Genomic DNA, 23120 nt, shown 5'->3' on the forward strand with positions numbered 1-23120 from the left:
AATGTCAAGAACATGAGCAGATGTGAAATTATTTTCTTTCATGCACTGTAATTGAGTCCCAGGGGTTGTTTTGATCAGCGCATGATGGTTGCATAATGGCTTCCCTAATTTCTCGTCATTATGTCATTGTCATTTGCTCTATAAAGCTTCTCAAAGTGAAGTCCTTCCGAGGCTTCAGGGCTTTAGTTCTACTTGGCATTAAAAGGTACAGTATATAAGACTAGAATGTGCACGTGGAAGAGCATTTCATTCTCAACATTCTCAATGCGCATGCACTACCACAGAAAAAAAAAATGCAATAAAAAATATGTACTCCACAGCTCCAAAAATAGTGCATCGGTTTTATTTAAATAATTAAAAAAGAGACATACTCAAAACACTGTAGACATGTTGCATATATGTAGCCTACAGTACAGATCAAAAGTTCAGTACAGTAAAAGTTTCTTCATGAGCCACGGCTGCGGTTAAAATGCCTACATTTTTTTTAGAGTACGCTAAAAAGGGAGCACAGTTTCAATCTGAAGACCCTAAAAGATGAAGGGTTGATTAAAAACAGGTGTCTGGTGCATATGAAGAGGAGAGAGTGTGTCCTACTGGTGGTTTGTCAAGCCCACTCACCTCAACGGAACACACTCATATGTACCCCTGTCTACATTTCTGGAGAGCGTGAATTATGCACCCAGAGGTATGTATGGCAGCATTTCGTCTTTAAAATTAATGTTATGGGGGTAGTATGATGCCTTAGGCGACTTCTGTTTATTTTAGCGCTACAGCCTATGCCGATGGACTTGGAACATGGAGCTGAGTTGACAGCAGTGACGTGGTACAAGTCTGGAAAAAGTAAAGCAAAAATAACTAAATAAATCAACAGCAGGCTAAAAACGTGGTGAAATCACACAGCCGTGACAGCTTTTCTTTTTCTAGATGGCTTTTGAAAACACTATTGGTTGGATTTAGAGAAGGGGTGGGTGTGGGTGTGTTCAGCTGAAGTTTACATTGCGCCCAGGTTGCAATAGCAAACATGTCGTGTTGTGCGGTCGGATGGCAAAATTGAAAGTCCAAAAATATAAAAGTTAAATTTGACCGTACACCACACTGCTTTAATGGCAACCGCAGACATCTTTGGCTAACAGCCATCAGAAGAGCTGATTGGAGTGAGGACCTAATTAAAAATGCTGGACTCTGCAGTTTTCATGTTATATCCGGTAAGCTCATGCTATGCTGAATCCAAACCAAGCTCATTCTGAAAACGTAGCCCTGCGGATGTTTCTGGGAACCGCGATTTACGTAACTGGAGGTATATATGGCCGCATTTCGTTTTTTCAAGCGAACGCTACGGGGCGGTGTGACGCCGCTTCTCTTCTTCGCGCTTGCCAGCTTGGCTGACGGCTCGGCTCCAGGTGGAGGGCTTTCCCGCTGCAACCAGTTTGTCCTGTTAGCTCATCGTGGTACGTCGGCGGAGCGGAGGCCTGGAGCAGGAGGAACCAGCCGTGGCGTACGACCGGGTTCAAACCTGGGGAAGAGCGGTTTCAGAAATCAGTTAAAACAAAAAACAGAATCCAAAAATTATAGCGAATTCGTTCAGTCGGTCGGACAGACAGTCGCTCGACAGTAGCCTCTGGTGGTTTTTCACGCGAGAACAGCACGAGCGCGCTTTTTCACGTCTCGAACGCCTTTCACTAACGCGTGCCATTCGAGACGCAAAAAAGCGTGCACAGCAGCCTCTCGCGGATTCGCTAAAGCTAAAACTGCACAAATACGTACCTCCCGAGACGTATTTTGCGGTCTCCAGGGGCTACGTTTCCAGAATGAGCCTGGGTTGGCTGAATCAGACACATTTCTGGTTTTTGATTGCAGCAATGATTTCAGCAAAAGCAGTTAAATATGGTGAATTAAACTGTGGACACTGAATGCTTGAATGAAACGTAAACATGTGCATTCCATACCCTGCCGTACAGGTGCCGTTTGCTGTCAGCATGCAGTCGTTCTGCATGTTGATGATTACCCAGGCCTTGTGCAGCTCCGTTTTCTTTCCTTGTCTTTGGCTGGGCAGAACCTCGGCTTTTAGCACTACATAGTGTTGAATCTGGTCATCATGGATTGTTGGCATCCAAAGACTTGTAGGTCTTTAACTTCTCTCTTGTAAATCATGCGGAGCTTCAGTGAGATTGTATATTTGGGGCTGGATGCTTGGCCATTTCGTCTTATCCAATATATCCATTGGGAGAGTGCTATCGCAAATGGACCTTCTACCCAAAATCGCATATGCATAATTGGATTTTTGACTCAAAACCCATCTAATTACTGAGATAATGACGACTTGTGACGACCATAGCCACTGTTTAGCTGCTCGTATGTTAATGAAGCACAGTAATTCATGAACTGGCATGGTAAAAGGCATAATGTTTACAGCCCAATAGTTGTGGAGAGGTAGGAGGCAGTTCAAGTGTCAGTGTGTCTGACTGTCAAAAAATAAAGTTGCATGAATAATTCTGTGAGGATGGCGTGCACGTGCGAGCCTGCAGCTAAATCCTCCACAGACGCGCGCGCGCGCAGCGGAGACAGACGCGCGCACGAGGAGCGGAAAATACACACACTCACACGCGACAGGACGAGGATGGAGTTGTCACTGATGGCAGCGCAGGTAGGCATTTTGTCATTAAATTATCTTTTAAATTCAAGATTGAGGATAATTTAGTGTCTCTGTTGAGTGTCTGCTTTACTTATTGCGAATGTGTGTGTGTGTGTGTTCAGGGTTTAGTGTAACTTTTGATAGCTACACACAGCCCAGGTACGACTTACCGCGCTTTTTGTCATAAAATTATCTTTTAAATTCATTATTGAGGCTTATTTGGTGACTGTGTTGATTGTCTGGTGTACTTATAGTGTGTAAGTTAGGCGTGTGTGTTCAGGGTTTAGCGTAACTTATGATAGCGACACACACCACAGCGCAGTCAGGACTTTTCCCGCGCTTTTTGTCATAAAATTATCTTTATATTCATGATTGAGGCTAATTTGGTGACTTACACTGTGTTGATTGTCTTATTTACGTATTATGTGTGTGTTTAAGTGGTTTAGTCTAACTTTTGATAACAGTACAGAAGGAAAACAGTGATTCACACGTACAGAAAATACTGTAGTAATAATATAGTATGTTGAACACATTTGTTGTTAATGGACACTACAGTATGCTTATCTTAAACTAATAGGCTGTAATACATCCTGTAGTGTTCATTATATTTTAACACTGTGGTGTATTGTAGAATAATATAACCTATAATTGTTGAAAGGTTTGTACAGTGTTGTGTTATTTATATTAATGTATTTGGTGTAATAACATGTGCATTATAGAACCCACCCCCCCAGCAAAATTTACTAAAAATGAAAGGTTTATTAAAATAAGCTAACTCTGAGAGCATCAGCGCAGTGCTTTATTAAAATGCATGCAAATAATATGAAATTATTTTAGATTATTTAAATTTAAACTTAAATGAAAAGTTATTTGGACTATTCATTGTACTGAATTTGACCTGAAAAGGGTTAGTGATGGTCATGTAGTGAAGCATCTGGTGTTGAGAGAAGATTAATCAACCTGTTTTTTTCTTCAGGCTCTTTATTATTATGAAGTGACAGAAAGCTAATGAGAAATGTTAAGTGGCCACCGGTCACATCTGTTCCCAAACTCACCCAGAATCGATTAGAGATGCAAGTATGTGACCATACACAGTAAAAATACCCTTAAATTAGCAGTTTTCCATATTTTGTTATTCATGTTTTCATTTTTCCCCATTTATTTCTGCTTTTGAATTGCATTATGGGATCTTGATCTATCTTTCAACTTTTAACTGTAAAAAGTTTGCAAAAGAGACTTTTATGAACATGTTTAATAGATTGCAGTGATATATTGTCTGGGTTGGTGTTTTTATGGTCATTTTATGCTACAAACCTCTTATAATAAACCTGTAGTAGATTTTTTGACAGACTTATTTCTCTAAATATTATTTCTTATACATAAAATTATTATCAAACGACTAAAATGTCAATAAAAGTCACTTTGTTAAACTGTAGTGCTCAATTTTCAACATCAAAAGACGACAGAGCAGAGATCAACATCCCATAATGCAATTCACAACCGTAAGTTCACCAGCATGGACCACAGCACACTTTGAGCTAGACTTTATTGTAGGGATGAAAGGAATGGTAGAGGAACAGTGGGATGAAGGTGAAGGGAAGTAAGAGGATAAACAGTAAACAGGTTGATCGGGCGTCCTGATGATGCCCAGAAACTCAGAGTGGGGATATTGTCTCTGTAACGTTTTGGTAGAGTGATTGGACCCCCTGATTCAATTTAGGAAGGAAGAGAGGGTTATAGGATTGTCAATGGGAAACGAGGAAATAGATGGAGGGAGGTTGTGTTCGAGAGAACAGTGTTAGGGCTGGTCTGCCTACTGGTAAAACCAGAAGTTTACATACTGTACACTGTAAATAAAGGAACGTAACCACTGTTTTAAAAAATCATGTCTGATGGTAAATCACTAAACGTTTACTATTTTAGGTCCGTTAGGATCACCTAAATGATTTACATTTGCTAAATGCCAGAATTATAAGAGTTTTTTTTTTTTTGAGAATGTTTTATTAATTTCTAGACAGTCAAAGGTTTACACACATTTCCTTGGCATTTTTTAGCTTTGCTTTTAAACTGTATAACTTTGCCTAAATGTTTTGGGTCTCCTTCCACAAGCTTCTCACAATAGTTTGCAGGATTTTTGGCCCATTCCTCCTGACAGAATTGCTGTAACTGAGTCAGATTTGTTGGCTGTCTTGCTCGCACAAGCTTTTTCAACAAATTCACAAGTTTTCTATAGGATTGAGATCAGGGCTTTGTGATGGCCACTCCAAAACATTCACTCTGTTGTCCTTAAAGCACGTTTGAACTAATTTGGCAGTATGCTTAGGGTCATGGTCTGTATGGAAGAGCCGTTTGTGGCCCAGTTTTAATTTCCTGGCTGATGTGTTGAGATGTTGCTTCAGTATTTCTCCATAATGTTCTTTCTCCATGATGCCATCTATGCTGTGAAGTGGACCAGTCCCTCCTGCAGCAAAACAGCCCCACAACATGATGCTGCCGCCCCCATACTGCACAGTTGGGATGGTGTTCCTAGGCTTGTAAGCTTTTCCCTTCGTCCTCCAAATGTAACACTGCTCATTATGGCCAAACAGTTCAATCTTAGCTCCATCAGACCACAGGACATGTCTCCAAACATTAGTCTTATTCCCATTTAGCAAATTGTAATCTGGATTTTCTGTTAATTCTGGCTTGTTATTCTGCTATTAAGCAGAACAGAAACTCATCTGATAATCCTAACTTACCTAAAGGAGAAACATCTTACTTTTTTTAAATGGTTATGTGCCTTTTTATACAGTGTATGGAAACTTCTGCTTTCAACTGTATATATTTAGTCCTCAGTCATGCTGTATAGTTGTAAAATAGAGTTACAAACATTGGTCACACTCTATAAAACTATTGATCACATAAACATGATCAGATGTGAGCTCCTGACTCTCGGAAATACTTGATTCCAATTGGACGGGTATTTCTGTATAATGACGCTGCACTGTTTCTCCAAACATGATGAATAATTTCAGCATTTCAATATTTAATATCCATTCGCTTCTTTTTTATATGTTTTTATAACGTATAACGCGGAGCATTTTTGCAGGCGTGTTCACAGTTTAACGTTCTAAGTATGTCGGCGATGTGAGTTTCGAGGTTGTTTATTTCTGAATCAGGAGTGAAGTTGTGTTGAGTTTTCATATTTAATGCACTCAAGCATCGCTCAGCCCTTTGGAAGTCAGAGTTGGGTCGGGTTTACATGAAAGGCATTTTAGAGTTTCTGAAGCAGCTGCTCTGAATGCTCCATCAGGACATTATAATCATCTTCATCACTTTCACCATCCTCCCCCTCGGCAGGACTTAGTAACAGTCCAGACAGATGAGGAGGTGAAGGGAGATGTGCAGAGGTTTGGGCAGCAGATTCATCAGCAGAAACATTTAACCAGAGATGATGATGGTTATACAGATATAATATATGCGTGATTTAACATGTTTCTAACACGTGGCTAACATGTTTTATAACAATGCTAGTCATTTTTAACATACTGCATGCATGTTTTATTATATTGCTAGCATGAACTAGCATTTCAAACATGCCCTAAGGATGTTAAGCATGTTTCATGCTACGACTGTCATCTAAGCTGATGGTGGCAGATGTTGTTTGTCATCATGACCCATGATCCTCTTGGATTTGCTGGTTTGTACTCCTGATTTGCATATCAAAGCCTTTCTGATGTTTCAAAGGCTGAATATGTTAATACAGATCAAATTACGCACATGTTTCAGATCACACGTGGAAGTTCAGTGTAACAAGAAAACACAAGGATGGAACTGACATTTTTTGATTTATTGACTTAATGATTTCACATGTATAATGTGAGCGTTGCGTGATTTTAGTTGTGAGATATAGAGAGCAGATCAGTGCAGACGGGCTCTATAATCTGCCTCCAGCAAGATTACTCTCTATAACGTACACACACACACACACACACACACACACACACACACACACACACACATACACGCACACACACACGCATGTTTGAGTGACATATTAAAAACTCTTCATCCGTCTGTCAGCTCAGCAGCACAAACACAGAGGTACTCTTTCTATTTATTCAATAATTGTTGTTTACGTTTTTGCATTTTTTTTATCAAACACATTGTATTATTATATTATAGTGAGTTTCGTGAGCTGTGTGTCTGAGTGTTTGTGATATTTGTGTATTTCTGTGCATCTGCATTTGTTCTTGGGATTTTCCTGCATTTTGTTTTGTTACTGGAAATGCGTTTGCTCATGAGTTTAAGAATATTGTTTGTTTGATTATATTTTAATTACATTATACTGAATATACCATGCTATAAACAATTCTAGAAGTGTATATATATATATATATATATATATATATATATATATATATATATATATATATATATATATTTAATATTGTTGTAGAGAATATATTTAAATATGTTTATTTTATTTATCTATATTTTCCATTTTTTCTTTATTAACCATTATTAGGATTTTAATGTAAAATAACTACAATAAACAATAATCTAATCTAAATTGTAAATAAATAATAAACAAAAGCATTTTTTAAATAAATTTGAAGTAAAATATGAAATAATACACAAAGAACTTAATTTAATATATTAGATATTGTTTTGAAATAGTGTAATTGCATCCATTTTTCATTTATTAACCATTATTGAAGCTTTAAAATAAAGAGTAAAAGAACTGAAATATTGATTAATATAACAATTTTATAAAAAAGTAAATAATTAACAAACAAAAACATTATTTAAATGAAGCTTAATATAAAATATTATATGAAAATCCCTATAATAAAGATATTAGATATTATTTTGAAACTTTTACATAATTTTTTACTTTAGAAACTATTAATAAGAATTTAAAATAAAATAACTAACATAAAGAAAAAACAAAATGCAAATAGATAAAAAAAACAAAACAATTGTTTAAATAAAACTGAAATTAAATATAGAAACTACATGAAAAACTCTATAATAAATATATTACATATTATTTTGAAATAATTAAGTGTAATAGCTTCTTTTTTACTTTATTAAACATTATTTATTAAAATTCTAAAATAAAAAGAAAAAATAAATAACCAAAAGATTAAAGCTGAAATAAAATCTAAAATACTACATAAAAACACAACAATAAATATATCAGATATTATTTTGAAAAATGTATACAGTGGAATTACATCCATTTTAACATTTTATTTAAACAGTAAAAATCTAAAATAAACAAATAAACTAACTAAAGCATAATTTAAATAAAGCTAAAATTAAATATAAAATACTAAATAAAAATAAAAATATCTTTAATAAATATATCAGATATCATTTTGAAATAATTAAACAGTAATATCATATATTTTTACTTTATTAAAAACTTTATTTACTTTATTAAAAATTATTTGCTTTATTTATTAAAATTCTAAAATAAAGAAAAAAATTAAGAAAAAGTAAATAAATAATAAACAAAAAAATACACATCAAAAACTTCAATAAATATATTAGATATTTTTTGGAAACAGTGTAATTCCATCCATTTTTACTTTATAAACCATTATTAAGATTCTAAAATAAAAAAGAAAATACAGAAAAATAAAAAAAATATACAAGTAAATAAATAATAAAATAATTGGATAATAAACAAAAAAATACATTTAATAAATAATAAACAATAAAATTGTTTTTATTTAAAAAAAATAATAAAATACTATAAGATAATAAGATACTGCGATATACTAGATATAAAATCTAAAATACCACATGAAAAAATCTCTAATAATAAATACATTAGCTATTATTGTAATCTTCTTTTCAATCATAGAGTCCTGCTGAAGTGTATCTGGTTGTGAAATAAAAGCAGCATGAATGAGAATGAGTTGCATGAATCTGTTGACCTTTTAATATCCAAAAGAGAAGTGCGACATGTGGCGGCGGGACGCCTGATTATGCACATGACTTCAGGAGCAAAATCTGCACTGCTTGTTCTCTTCATTTTAATCTAACGCCGCTTTACCGTGTACTTCATCCAAATGTTGTCTTCATGCTCCTTGGGTTTGGTTTTGCGATGGGCTGGAAGTAATGAAGAGAGCTGTTTCACTGGAAATCTGTCCTGAGAAAACAATAAAAAGATTTATTAAATATACATGTCTCCGGGATCATGACGGCAATCTGTGCATTCATGAATTATTACGCAGTATGCATAAGTGGAGAACTAGTTTATATTAGCACAGTGTAAGCTAGAAATTATGTTTGTTTTTTCAAAGTACTTATTTAATATGAGCTAAATCAACACAATTGTTAAGTCTTTTTTGGAACAACTAGTTGCTTAATGTTCAGTCCACAATTACTTTTTTTACGCAAAGAGGTGTCAGAAAGGAGCGAGGACTCAATTGCAGTAAAATGAGGGGGTTTTATAACTATGAAATGAAACAAAAAGGCATCCTGAGGGGGAAAACATTAACAAAAAACAAACAAACTTGACTGGGAAGACTGATATATAAATACAATTAAACTTAAATACAATTAAACTTTCGGATTTCATACAGTCTCCCACACGTTTAAGATGTACACCCCTGCACCGAGCACTCAAACATGAGACATGCATGTTCCAATCCCAGAGCAGTGCCAACCAAAACCAACTATGCAAGTTCTGTAATAGGGCTGTGCAATTAATCGAAAATCCGATTTCGATTTTGGCTTTTAACGATTATGAAAAACCATTAATCGAGATAAACGATTATTCCATCACGTACCGCCCCCTTTCCAATTGTACACGTGTGAAAACTCTTTGCCTCTGCAAAGCTCAGTTCGACGTGAAAATTACTAAAAGCTTGTACTGTAATGCATCTTTTGAAGACATCTGTTGTGTGTGTGCGCGCCGTGTCTGGCCTCGGACAGGTAGCGTGTGTATGTGTTTGCGCGCGCGCCGCGCTTAGCCTCGGACAGCAGAGCACACACACATCTAACGCGATCTTAATGTGAGCGCTTTAATGGTCAAATACATGCACATTTGTGTCAGAGCGCGGTGTTTATTGATTATTCATATTAACCCTCATTTGTGTAATAAACTAACAAGTTGAGAATCAAAAGACACGTGAAAGAGAAACCATATCAGAGCCGCACTATTCTTAAAGTGACAGCGTGTGGTATTACTGCTGCTGCCGACTGTTTTCATTATTAATCAATAATAAAATCAAAAATACAGTGAAGATGCTTAAAGCACAGTTTAAACAACAGATTTAATAACTCATTTCTAAAAACTGATTACTTTTATCTTTGCTATAATGACAGCACATTATATTTTACACATTATATTTATAGATATTCTTCCAGATACTAGTATTCAGTGACATTCAAAGGCTAAACTAGGGTAAATAGACAAGTCATTGTATAACAGTAGTTTCTTCTGCACACAATCAAACATATATATTGCTTAAAGGGGCTAATAATATCGAGCTATTATAGGTTTCAAAATATTCAAACCTGCTTTTATTCTAGCTGAAATAAAACAAATAGGCCTTTCTCCAGAAGAAGAAAAATTTATAGGAAATACTGTAAAAAAAAACCTGTTAAACATCATTTGGGAAATATTTATGTATAAAAATAAATTCACAGGAGGATGAATAATTTTGAATTCAACTGATCGTTTTGAATAATCGTGATTACAGTTATGACCAAAATAATCGTGATTATGATTTTTCCCATAATCGAGCAGCCCTATTCTGTACAATTATGTAATTTATCGGCTTAAAGATACTGGCCTAATTAAGACATCGGATCGATAACGATAATCTTAAAAATAGTATTTATCGGCCGATAACGAAATGGCCGCCGATATATCATGCTTCCTTACATCAAAGACATCTAAGGGCTTCTCATATGATATGTGAACGACTCATACAGCTTTACTTTGACATTTCCTCGAGTGAGAGTGACGGCAGCTGAAACTCTGTCGTGCACCACGCCCACTATTGGTACCCTTTCGGCAGTGGAAACACAAGTCTGATAAAGGTGACCCATACCGTACTGCACCACTCAGTGGAAACGGGCCAAAAGTCATATATATTACAGAAAAACTAAATATTGCATTGTCATATTTTTTCAACCCAAGCTCATTCTGAAAATGTAGCCCCGCAGACGTTTCTGGAGACCACATTTACGTGGCCGGAGGTACGTATGGCTGCATTTTGTTTTTTCAAGCGAACGCTATGGGGCGGTGTGACGTCACTCCTCTTTGCGCTCGTCGGTTGACGGCTCACCTCCATGTGGAGGGCTTTCCCGCCGCAACCAGTTTGTCCGGTTAGCTCGTCGTGGTATGTCGGCGGAGCGGAGGCCCGGAGGGGAGCCGGCCGTAGTGACGACCGGGTTCAAGTCCAGGCAAGAGCAGTTCCAGAAAACAGAATCCAAAAAATAAAGTGAACGAGTTCGTAACGGGGCGAGAATAAGGTGAAATCCGAAAACGTGGTCAAAATCAGACGAGGGCTTTTCATTTTTCTGGACGGCTTTTGTAAATCGTTGCTTGGGTTTAGGGAAGGAGAAGGGTGGCTGGCTCAGCCGATTGGCCAGCCGCTTAGTCATTCAGTCAGTCGGACAAACAGTCACTCAACAACGGCCTTTGGCGGCTTTTTACGCAAGAACAGAGTGAACGCGAACGGCGCTCGCAAGAGGCGGATTTGCGAAAACAAAAACTGCACAAATACGTACCTCCCAGGACGTATTTCGCGGTCTCCTGAAACGTTTGCGGGGGTACGTTTCCTGAATGAGCCTGGGTTTTTTTTTTCAATCGTGTAGTAATAATGACAGTAAAATGACAACGACAATAATAATAACAGCATCTCCAACAACAGCAACTACTCACACACACCAACTAAGTTAAGGCCCAATCCCAATTCTACCCCTTAGCCCTTCCCCTTACCCATACCCCTCGTTTTGCGCGTGCACGCCAAGGGGTAGGGGTGTCCCAATTCTCTTTAGATAGAAGGCGTAGGGCATAGGGGAAGAGGTGAATAGCACTTCCAACAAAGATTTTTCAGGACCACACTTGAAACCAAGGGGTAAGAAAATTTCCCAGAATACACCAGCTACAGCGGCAGTATTGCAGAACCCGGAAGTAAGGAGACCGACAAATTAGTATTTTTTGTCATTATTACCAATTTGTACGACACACAAACACATGTTTTAATATATTCATAACCGCGTTCGAGTTTTACCATCATGCTTAAAAAAAACGCTATATTTCACGATCTCTTTATTTATTTATTTATTTAAGACTACTTATTTGTAGTAAATGTTTGTGCTTTCATTTTAGTTGTCTTTTACTTCTTCAATTCTATTTTCAAAAACAAATCCTCTTTGCACTCAAAAAGTTTACAATAAAGCGTGTTAACAAATTTTAAATGATTAATGAAGGAATTATAATGCTTTGACTTATTGTTTAATATCATTTACAAGCACAGTAGCATATTTAAAGCTGCTGTACGGGCTATTTCTGTCCGTTCGCATCCCGTCCCTTTGCGCCCCCTGGCGGCTCATTCACAAACTGCGGTCATACACTAAAAACAGAGCGGCACCTATTTCAAACGGCGGCGGTACATGCTGTGGCGCTAATAGCCACTTTGAACTCTCACCTACTGTATAATCCCTATTAATAACTCCTGTACAGCAGTCCCACAGCATTCAGACACTGGAATACTCTGTCAGTGATGTCTAGTGGCTGTCAATGGGCTTTTTACAGTGTCTGCTATAATGTTAATGTAGTTTTTGGTGTGTTTACATTGATGAATATGGCCACTGTGTAAACACACAGTACAGTTACGAACTTATCGCCACATTAGATCGTTATGATAACGTGATATATGCCTTCAGTGATCTCCTGAAGATAAATACCAAAAAAATAACACAACTGGAATACCTACAGTCGTCGTCATCGTCTGATCTCACATGAAGCAAGAGATCGCGAAGACATATGATGACGTGTGCAGGTGCTGTAGAGCTGTCCCAGTTCTTAGGGGTAAATTTTGAAGCCCTTCACCCTCGGTTGTAAGGGCCAAGGGGAAGGGAGACAAAAATAGAATTGGGATTGGGCCTAAATATCATAACGTCAGCATTTGTAGTTGACCCGATCTGAACTTTTTGGGCTTTTAATTAAATCATATTTAATCTTGAGGAGCCGAATAAAAACGAATGAGTCATATTCAGCAATCTTAAAGATAATGCGAGAAAACTGGACGTCACATGATATTAGTATCAGCGTGACACATCGTTAATCTGTATTAAGACTCAGAAGGGTTTCTGGATGCTCACTCGTGTCTTCATATACCTCAGAATCATTATTTTTAAACTTGATGTGCAGTCTAAATGCATGTTACTGGGGTGTTTTTGTGAACAACTCGATGTGTTTAAAGACACCGAACATTCAATAATGTTCCTTCAGGTTAGTCTTTTTGTTCATCATGGATCACCACAGTGGAATGAACTGCCAACTATTCCAGCATTTGTTTAACACAGCGGATGCCCTTCCAGCTGCAACCCAGCACTGGGAAACACCCACACACTCTCTCATTCACACATACAATCATACACCACGGCCAATTTAGTTCAATTCGCCCTATAGCGCATGTGTTTGGACTGTGAGGAAACCTGGAGGAAGCCCATGCCAACATGGGGAGAACATGCAAACTCCACACAGAAACACCAGCCAGGACTCAAACCAGCAACCTTCTTGCTGTGAGGTGGAAGAAGAGGTAATACAATTTCAGATTTCCAAGTCAAGGTCAATGTTACTTTTTGGTTCAATCCTCCACCTTCAGACAGCTGTTCTCAGGTCAGAGTGAGTGCTTCTGATGAATGGAGCTTGTCATTATGCAGACTGAGGGATAATGAGGTGATCATCACATTGATCATCTCCCAGAATGCACCTTTGTAGCTCCAGACTGGTGACATCATACTCCAGACGGGAGCCATCTGAGAGTTACATGATGAATAGAGATCATTCTGGAGCCTGCTGCTGCAAGTCACAGGACATTCTTCACAGTCTTTCCTTATAATCTTTTTATCCTGGAGAAAGTCTGGATTTTTTTTTTCTGTTTGACTATAATATGGTGGCTTAGTGGTCAGAACTGTGACCTCACAGCAAGTAAGTCGCTGGTTCGAGTCCTGTCTAGACCAGTTGGCATTTGTGTGTGGAGTTTGCATGTTCTCCCTGTGTTGGCGTGGGTTTCCTCCGGGTGCTTTGGTTTCCCCCACAGTCCAAACAGATGCGCTATAGCGGAATGGATTAACTAAATTCGCCGTAGTGTATGAGTGAGTGTGTGTGTGAGAGAATGAGTGTGTATGGGTGTTTCCCACTACTGGGTTGCAGCTGGAAGGGCATTTGCTGTATAAAACATACAATTTTTACAAGATCCAGTAGAGTATTACTTGAAATAAGGTGTAAACAATGGCAGAATTTTCATTTTTGAGTGAACTATCCCTTTAAGACCACCACAAATTTCACCACAAGTTTCTCTCCATTGTTTTTCAGCATTTTCTAGCTTAAGTATGCACTATTTACCCTCAGGTTGTTAAAAACCTTCAAGTTCATACAAAAGAAGATAATTTGAAGAATGTTAAAAACTGTAAAAATTGACTGACATTGTAGAAAGAACCAATACTATTGAAGTCAGTGTTTTTTAGGTGAACTGTCCCTTTAAATGGAGCATATTATAGCAGTTATGCAAGATCCAGTAGAGTATTAAATGAAAAAAGGTGTAAACAATGGCAGAATTTTCATTTATGAGTGAATTATCCCCTTAAGAGCACAACAAATGACTTTAATCTTTACTCTTTTAGTGCATGAATCGGTCTTAAAGTACACATGGAATCAAAACTAGCAACACAAGCTAACAAAATCAACACAAAATAACTCCCGGAGGAGAAAAACACACTATGGAAGTCAAAGTATTTTTCAAAACCTCTTCCTTTGCGAAACTCAGACAGGTAAAAAAGGAAAAAAGGTAGTAAATGATGGCAGACTATTCATTTTTAGATGAACTATCCCTTTAAGACAACAACAGATTGTTTAATTATGACATTTTTAGTGCATGAATCAGTTTCTCTCCATTGTTTTCCAGCATTTCCCAGCCGTCAGTGGAGCCTTCATGGACTCTCCATACAACGGCAGCGCGTCCCTCCAGACCTCCACCTCTAACCTGAACACCAGCATCTCTCGGCCAGCGGAGCAGGAGGAGGAGGGCAAGTTCTCCAGTGACGCCATCTGGCTGTGGGTCGCCGTCATCGCCACCATCGGGAACATCGTGGTGGTCGCGGTGGTCTGCGCCTGTGCCTTTTAGACCCCGTAGTGCACAAGAACACAGCCTGAACTCCTGATCCCCCCTCACTAGCGCAGTATGTACAGAACAGTACAGTAGTGTGTGTGAGACCTTCCTTCTGCATTCTTACTCCGGAGATGAGCGCATTTAAAGACAGCTTTACTGATTGATTGATTTGATTGACTTTAATTTAATTATTTAACTAGATTATTAGGTCTGTATGATGAATGTATTTATTTATTTATTTGTCTGAATAAATAAATCATTTAACTAGTTTATTTTATTTACTAAATTATTAGATTTATATGATTCATTTATTTGTTTAATTAAATTTAATTCAACTAATAAATTTTTCTCATTTATTAATTTTAATTACAAAATTTATTTAATTAATATTTATTTATGTATGTATTTATTTGTTTTAATAAATAATTACATATATATTTTTATTTACTAAATTATTAGATTTAATAATATAATAATTTAATTTAATAATAAGTAAAAATAATTTATTTTATTTACTAAATTATTAGAATTATATGATAAATATGATTAATTTGTTTAATTACAAATTAATTTATTTTAATTTATTATTTAAATATGTATTTATTTGTATTAATAAATAAATTATTTAACTAATTTATTTTATTTACTAAATTGAAAGATTTATATGATTTGGTTGTTTGTTTAAATGAATAATTGAACTTTATTCATTTATCCTAATTATATTATTTATTTAACTAAATATTTATTTATTTGTATAAATAAATAATTTGAACTAACTTATTTTATTTACTAAATTATTAGATGAATATGATTTGTTTGTTTGTTTAAAAGAATAATTAATTTATTTAATAATATTTTTGTTAGAATAATTAAATAAATAAATTAACTAATTTATTTATTTTTTTACAAAATTATTAGACTTATGTGATTTATTTGTTTGTGTGTTTGTTTAAATGAATAATTTAATTCATTTTATTTATTTATTTTAATTACATTATTTCTTTGTTTGAATTAATAAATAATTTAACCAATTTATTCTATTTAATAAATTATTAGTTTTATATAGTTTATTTTTTTGTTTAAATAAACAATTTAATTAAAATTTTATTTATTTATTTTTAATTAAATTATTTATTTTAGTAAACATTTATTTATGTATTTAATTATTTGTTTAGATAAATTAATTAATTAACTAATTGTTTTATTTATATGTATAATTATTATATGATTATTATTATTTTATTTTTATATTTATATTCACCTTATTTATCATCCTGGAGCACAAAACCAGTTTTATATTGCACGAAAAAAAAAGCCAAAAATGCATTGCATGAGTCAAAATTATCGATTTTTATTATATGCCAAAATTAGAATATTAAAGATCATCTTACATTAAAACTTTTGTACATTGTCTTCCCTAAGTATTTCGAATGTAATATTGATTAGTAATTTGAATTACTTTATTTGTTTAAAGGTGATTTTCTCAATATTTTTATGCATTTTTTCAACCATCAGATTCCAGATTTTTCAGTAGCTGTATCAATATTTTCCTATTTGTACCATTATATTGCACAATTATTACTGGTTTTGTGATCCAGCGTCATATTTTGCAATGCACGCCCTCTACTATGAATGTGCGATGGCTTTATACTTACTAAAAATAGCAAATGTTAATAAACACTCAAACTACTTAAGTAAAAGCCAGTGTGTCCATGAAAATAATTATACTATTCTAAGTCAAACTAAAATATGAAGAGTTGCCATCTTAAATTTATATAAAAAATTGGCATTATTCTCAGCCTCCTTTGTTTATGTTGAGTTATTTCACTTTAAAGTTATTTCACTATACACTGGAGCCTGATAAAAATGCTAATTTTAAAAGAAAATTTCTGAGGTTTTTGCATCTGAACTGTAGGAAAACTGTATTTATACAGCACATTTCATATCCAATGGTAATTCAGCATCCTTTAAATAAAACAACAGGTATAAAATTATCAAAAAAATAATAAGAAATACCAATAAACAGGATTAAACTGATTATAAAGAGGTTAACAAAGTATTAACACATTAAACACACACACAATGTAAATAATGCTGGGTTTCACTCAATTCCTTCATGTTGCCTCAACACAAATTGCCTAAAGATTGTTAATCGAGCACGTCACATCCAGCAGAAACAGCGTCAGCATGCCACAAATTAATAAAGACAGAGCTGTGATTGACTTAATGAGCCTAAACCCAAGATGAAAATCAGGATCTGATCAGAGATCAGCATTAATATTATCTGTGCTCATGTTAAACTATGAACTTAGGCCTGATGTTTTAACATAAAAGCATTTAAATGGGAGAGAAGTGGGTTTAAGTGGCGATGCTTTCTTGTTAATGCGGAGCTGATTTAAAATTTGCAATTGCTGACAATTTCAGTGTCATATATTAGTCATAAATGCCTCAAAATGTGGCTGAAGGGAAGTGGAACGGACAGAATGACCAGTGTGTTCATGCCAGATCATTCATGCTTAATACGCAGACCACCATCTGTCTAATTCAGCCTGCTCTGACACACACACACACACACACACACACACTCGTCTCAGAGATTTGCTTTATCGTGTTGATCAACAACTGGACCGATGGCAGATGTTACGTGATGCTGGATTATATAAGCAAGAAAATTGTGAACGTGCAGAATGGTGGCTCAATGGTTAGAACTGTTGCCTCACAGCAAGAAGGTCACAGGTTCAAGCCTTGGCTGGGTCAGATGGCATTTCTCTGTGGAGTTTGCATGTTCTCCTAGTGTTGGTGTGGGTTTTCCGGTATCCCCCAGAGTCCAAACATATGTGGTTTGTTTGTTTGTTTAAATAAATTTAACTAATTAATTTTATTTATTTATTTATTTTAATTACATAATTTATTCAACGAAATATTTATTTTTGTAATTTTTTTGAATAAATAAATAAATAATTTAACTATTTTTTTAATTGAATAAATTATTTTATTTATATTATTTATTTATTTTCCTTTGTTTAACTAAACTTAATTAAACTTATTAATTGTATTTATTTATTAATTTATTTTACTTACATAATTTATTCAACTAAATATTTATTTATTTATTTTTAATAAATAAATAAATAAATAATTGACCTATTTTTAAATTAATAAATTATTTTATTTATATCATTTATTTTCCTTTGTTTAACTAAATTTAATTTAACTAATTAAGTGTATTTATTTATTTATTTACTTAACTTATTCAACTAAATATTTTTTGAATAAATAAATAATTTAACTATTTTTTTATTTAATAAATTATTTTATTTATATCATTCATTTATTTTCCTGTGTTTAAATAAATTTCATGTAACTAATTAATTTTATTTATTTATGTATTTTACTTACATAATTTATTCAACTAAATATTTATTTATGTATTTTTTAAATAAATAAATAATTTAACTATTTTTTTATTTAATATAAATTATTTTATTTATGTCATTCATTTATGTCCTCTGTTTACCTAAATTTAATTTAACTAATTAATTGTATTTATTTATTCATTCATTTTACTTACATCATATATACAACTAAATATTTTTTTAAATAAATAAATAAATAATTTAACATTTTTTTCATTTATTAAATTATTTCATTTATATCATTCATTTATTTTCCTGTGTTTAAATAAATTTAATTTAACTAATTAATTGTATTTATTTATTTTAATTACATTATTTATTTAAAAATAATATTTATTTCTAGTGACGTCACTGTTAAGGGAGAGGTTAGGTGAGTGCATTCAAAAGCATTGGATGCAGCTCAGATTGCACCCTCACCAAGTCTGCAGCCAGACCCCGTTCAAAGGAGGAGCTCAAGAAAAGCCCCTATAAATATTCTGTTTAATTGGAAATGAATAAGCATCACTTACTAATGACACAGACGTTAAATTTTATAGTTCAATGAGCAAAGATCAAGGTCCTGAAATGCAATTCAACTATGTAAATAAACAAAAACACTCATATTCACTATATACAGATGCACATATTTTGTTAATATGGTGTAAAGCTGTCTTTAAATGCTCTGTTCTCATCCGCCGCTCAGCTTTTCTCTGTGGTCAGGCTGACCGGTTCCTCTTTCAGGAGTTTGGCACGAGTGCTGTGCCGTGTTTCTGCCTGTAGTTGGGCTTCAGGAAGGCGGCGCAGCTCAGTGTCCTGCTTTTTATTGTCTGTGTGCTTGTCTGCGGGGTCAATGGAGACGCAGGTGTTCATCACACACGCAAACACACACACACACACCGCAGTGCCTTAAACAACGCAACGCTAGCGATGATCTGAAATCACATTTTGGAGGTACGCTTTCTGATAATCAGAGACTGAGCCGAAGGAAAGTGAATGAATGACCATGAACATGTTTGCTTGAAATCGCTGAACTCGCCTTGAAATACATTCAGCAGTGAATAAAATAGATTTGCCATTCAAAAACATGTTTTCAGAGACATGATAAGAGCTCGTCATAACTGTCCCTGACATCCACACATCTGGAGCTTGTCAGATCTGCCTGGGTTTGTTCGTCACGTGTGGTTTGCAGGCTTTAATTTGCATCATGGTTTACATAAAAACATCTTGATGCCATCATGCATTGTGTACACTAAATACACTTGATTTAAGCCAAACGCTTGGGTCAGATATGGACAATCACAATATTGGTTTAATTATTTGACTTAAAGGGGGAGTTTACCCAAAACATGAACATTCTGTCATCATTTACTTGTTTCAAACCTTTATGAGTTTCTTTCTTCTGTTCAAACATTTATATATATATATATATATATATATATATATATATATATTATTAATTAATTTATTTATTCATTCATTCATTTAACACAACATATAAATTTAGCTGAAAACCTGTAACCATTGACTTCCATAGTATTTGTCTTTCCTACTATTAAAGTCAATGGTTACAGGTTTACAGCTGTACTCAAAATATCTTTTCTTGTGTTAAATAAACAAACAAATAAATAAATGTTTGGAAACCTGAGTCTATAGTGAGTACAATTTGATTTTTGGTTGAACTATCCTTTAAATTGAAGTTACACTTTTTAACCCAGTGGTTGGGTTTTGTCTTTATTTGACCCAACTTTGAGTTAAAATAACCCAGCTCTTTTTTTTTTTTTTAAGTGAAGCCTGTTTCTTCCGTTGAACACAAAAGAAGATATTTTGTAGAATGTTAAAAACCTGTAACCATTGCCTTCCATAGTATTTGTCTTTCCTACTATTAAAGTCAATGGTTACAGGTTATCGGCATTGCTAAAAACCTGTAACCATTGCCTTCCATACTATTTGTCTTTCCTACTATTAAAATCAATGGTTACAGGTTATCGGCATTGCTAACAACCTGTAACCATTGCCTTCCATAGTATTTGTCTTTCCTACTATTAAAGTCAATGGTTACAGGTTATCGGCATTGCTAAAAACCTGTAACCATTGCCTTCCATACTATTTGTCTTACCTATTATTAAAATCAATGGTTACAGGTTACCGGCATTGCTAAAAACCTGTAACCATTGACTTCCATACTATTTGTCTTTCCTACTATTAAAGTCAATGGTTACAGGTTATCGGCATTGCTAAAAACCTGTAACCATTGCCTTCCATAGTATTTGTCTTTCATACTATTGAAGTCAATGGTTACAGGTTCCCGGCATTGCTAAAAACCTGTAACCATTGCCTTCCATAGTATTTGTCTTTCATACTATTGAAGTCAATGGTTACAGGTTTACAGGTGTATTCAAAATATCTTGTTTTGTGTTAAATAAACAAATAAATAAATAAATTAACAAATTAATGCATGTTTGGAAGCACTTCAGTCTATAGTGAGTACATTTTCATTTTGGGTGAACTATCCTTTAAATTGAAGTCACACTTTTTAACCCAGTGGTTGGGTTTTGTCCATATTTCCCCAACTTTGAGTTAAAACAACCCAGCATTTTTTTTTTTTTGGAGTAAAGCCTGTTTCTTCTGTTGAACACAAATGAAGATATTTTGAAGAATGTTGAAAACCTGCAACCTTTAACACATCTCCTCTTGTCTTTCAGATTGAAAGAAGCACACAGCAGCCTACTACTAAAGGATGTCTGAATGAACGTCTGTGAAGAATTCGAGTTTTCGAGGACCTCAACAGAAACTCGACATTCAGAAGTGGACATCACTGACATCCAGAAAATATCAACACATCAGTCCAAACACATGCGCTGTAGGTGAATTGAATAAACTAAATTGCCCGAGTGTATTTGTGTGTGTGTGAATGAGTGTGTATGAGGGTTTCCCAGTTCTGGGTTGCAGCTGGAAATGCATCCGCTTTGTAGAACATATGCTGGAATAAATGGCGGTTCATTCCGCTGTGACGACCTCTGATTAATAAGGAACTAAGCCAAAGGAAAGTGAATGAATGAATGAGTTAATCATTTCCCAGGGATGGGTTGCAGCTGTAAGGCCATCCACTGCGAAAAAACATGCTGGATAAGTCGGCGGTTCATTCCATTGTGGCCACCCTGGATTAATAAAGAGACTAAGCTGAAAGAAAATGAATGCATGAATCAAACTGTTGATTGGTGTGTGTAAAGAAAGAGAAGCTAATCTAACTATCAATGTATGTATTTTATATAGAAATGGAGATGGATGCACTTTATTTAAGAATTTAATGACTTTAATTATGAGTTTCATTGTTTATTCATTCATATCATCATATGTGAGTGAACAATTATCCCCTGTTTGATCTGTACAATGTCTAATATGTGAACGGACATCACTGGATCATCAGATACACTCATATTTACATGTTTAACAGACATTTAACAGTGAATTCCCTGAAGAATCATCAGAAAACAGCATTGAGGAACACACAAACCACATCAGGCGACAGAAATGGAGGACAAAACTGAAATGAAAAAGGATGAGCTGCACTTTTTGATGAAGCATTGGGATGGAAATATAAATCTGGACCATTAAGCTCTTCATTATGTAAATATTCTGTCATTTATTAAAAAAGAAATACATTAAGTAAGCTGTCAGGAAGTGCATCAGAATATCTGTATACACAACTAATCTGACTAGAATTTATGCACGACTTACACAGCTCTATAAGTGTACTCGTTTACTGTTGATCATGCCATTTATTTCCTTATTTTATCAACAGCACACATGACTTCATTGTTTTAAATATCTGATGCTGTCTTGCATGTAAATCTCTCCGTCCTGCTTTTTTATGCACATGTTGTTGTTCATACTGTACATAAGTGTAAAAACTGAATCTTCTTAAAATGTTTATGCACCTAAAGTTACACACACATACAATATACTGCTTTTTGTTCGTTTTGGACACAACCAGCAAGCTCATTTATATGCATTTATTCTATTTTTGACCTATAACAAATTCTATGATGTTTAAAGTTATAATACATTTGTGAACTTAATAATAAAACATTTTCTAAGATGTTTTGTTCTTTTCATCTGGATCTGTGTACAATAAAAGTCACCATGAAAGTATAATTATTTTATACAACAGATCTGTCTGCTTCTCGAATGTGATTGGCTGATAGCCGTGAGCAATCATCGCTCATAGAGCCTCTTCACCCCCTTATGTGTTACTCCACCCACATGACAAGCGGAGGGATAAACCAATGACTAAAAAATAAAAGATAAACTCACTACAGTTTGACAAATATATGTATTTTTGAGGGGGGGGGGGGGGGGGGGTTCAGGCGAGAATGTAGTAGATTGCAACTGTGCGGTTTAGTGCCTTTCACAAAATATTTATTACTTTGGCGATTCACCACGTCGGCGGCCATTAGCCTGAAATTGAGCTGAGCAAAGAAATTGACCGGTGACTGCCCCAAGATGGCGTCAGAGGCCGCATAATAAATCCTGAGGGAGTTAATTTTTAAACTACTGCTGAACAAATCAATACAACACAGGTTAGTGACATTCTGAGTCGATCTCTCTCTTTTGTATTTTGTAGTGTTGTATTTAAACTATAGTAATGTTTGCTTTGCTTTGGCTTTTTTATTGCGATGTCCTGATTGCAACAGGGAAATACTGGGAATTCTCTGCGGACTGGTGGCATTCCTGCTGAAAAAAAAA

The 23120-nt window shown here is 34.8% G+C and overlaps 2 protein-coding genes across 7 annotated transcripts in view; both read left to right on the forward strand.

Moving 5' to 3' along the window:
• The first annotated feature begins 2589 nt into the window (after nt 1-2589).
• Nucleotides 2590-22473, forward strand: LOC108180053 (uncharacterized protein C14orf132). The gene is made up of 3 exons (XM_087293635.1): nt 2590-2644; nt 14776-15049; nt 21077-22473. The coding sequence occupies exons 1-2, from the start codon at nt 2618-2620 to the stop codon at nt 14992-14994; spliced, it is 246 nt and encodes an 81-aa protein (XP_087149761.1). The 5' UTR covers nt 2590-2617; the 3' UTR covers nt 14995-15049; nt 21077-22473.
• Nucleotides 22474-22587: 114 nt separating this feature from the next.
• si:ch211-136a13.1 overlaps nt 22588-23120 on the forward strand; it is a 31367-nt gene continuing 30834 nt past the window's right edge. For 2 of the 6 annotated variants that reach the window (XM_087293534.1, XM_087293533.1), the window contains exon 1: nt 22931-22954. The gene's annotated coding sequence lies outside the window, so the exon portion shown is untranslated. Of the gene's footprint in view, nt 22955-23120 lie in introns of all 6 variants that reach the window. The other 4 variants (XM_087293529.1, XM_087293528.1, XM_087293531.1 and 1 more) reach the window with 4 other exon arrangements.

Source organism: Danio rerio, chromosome 18 (genome assembly GCF_052040795.2).
Source record: "Danio rerio strain M-AB ecotype USA chromosome 18, GRCz13ab, whole genome shotgun sequence".
NCBI classification, from domain to species: Eukaryota; Metazoa; Chordata; class Actinopteri; order Cypriniformes; family Danionidae; genus Danio; species Danio rerio.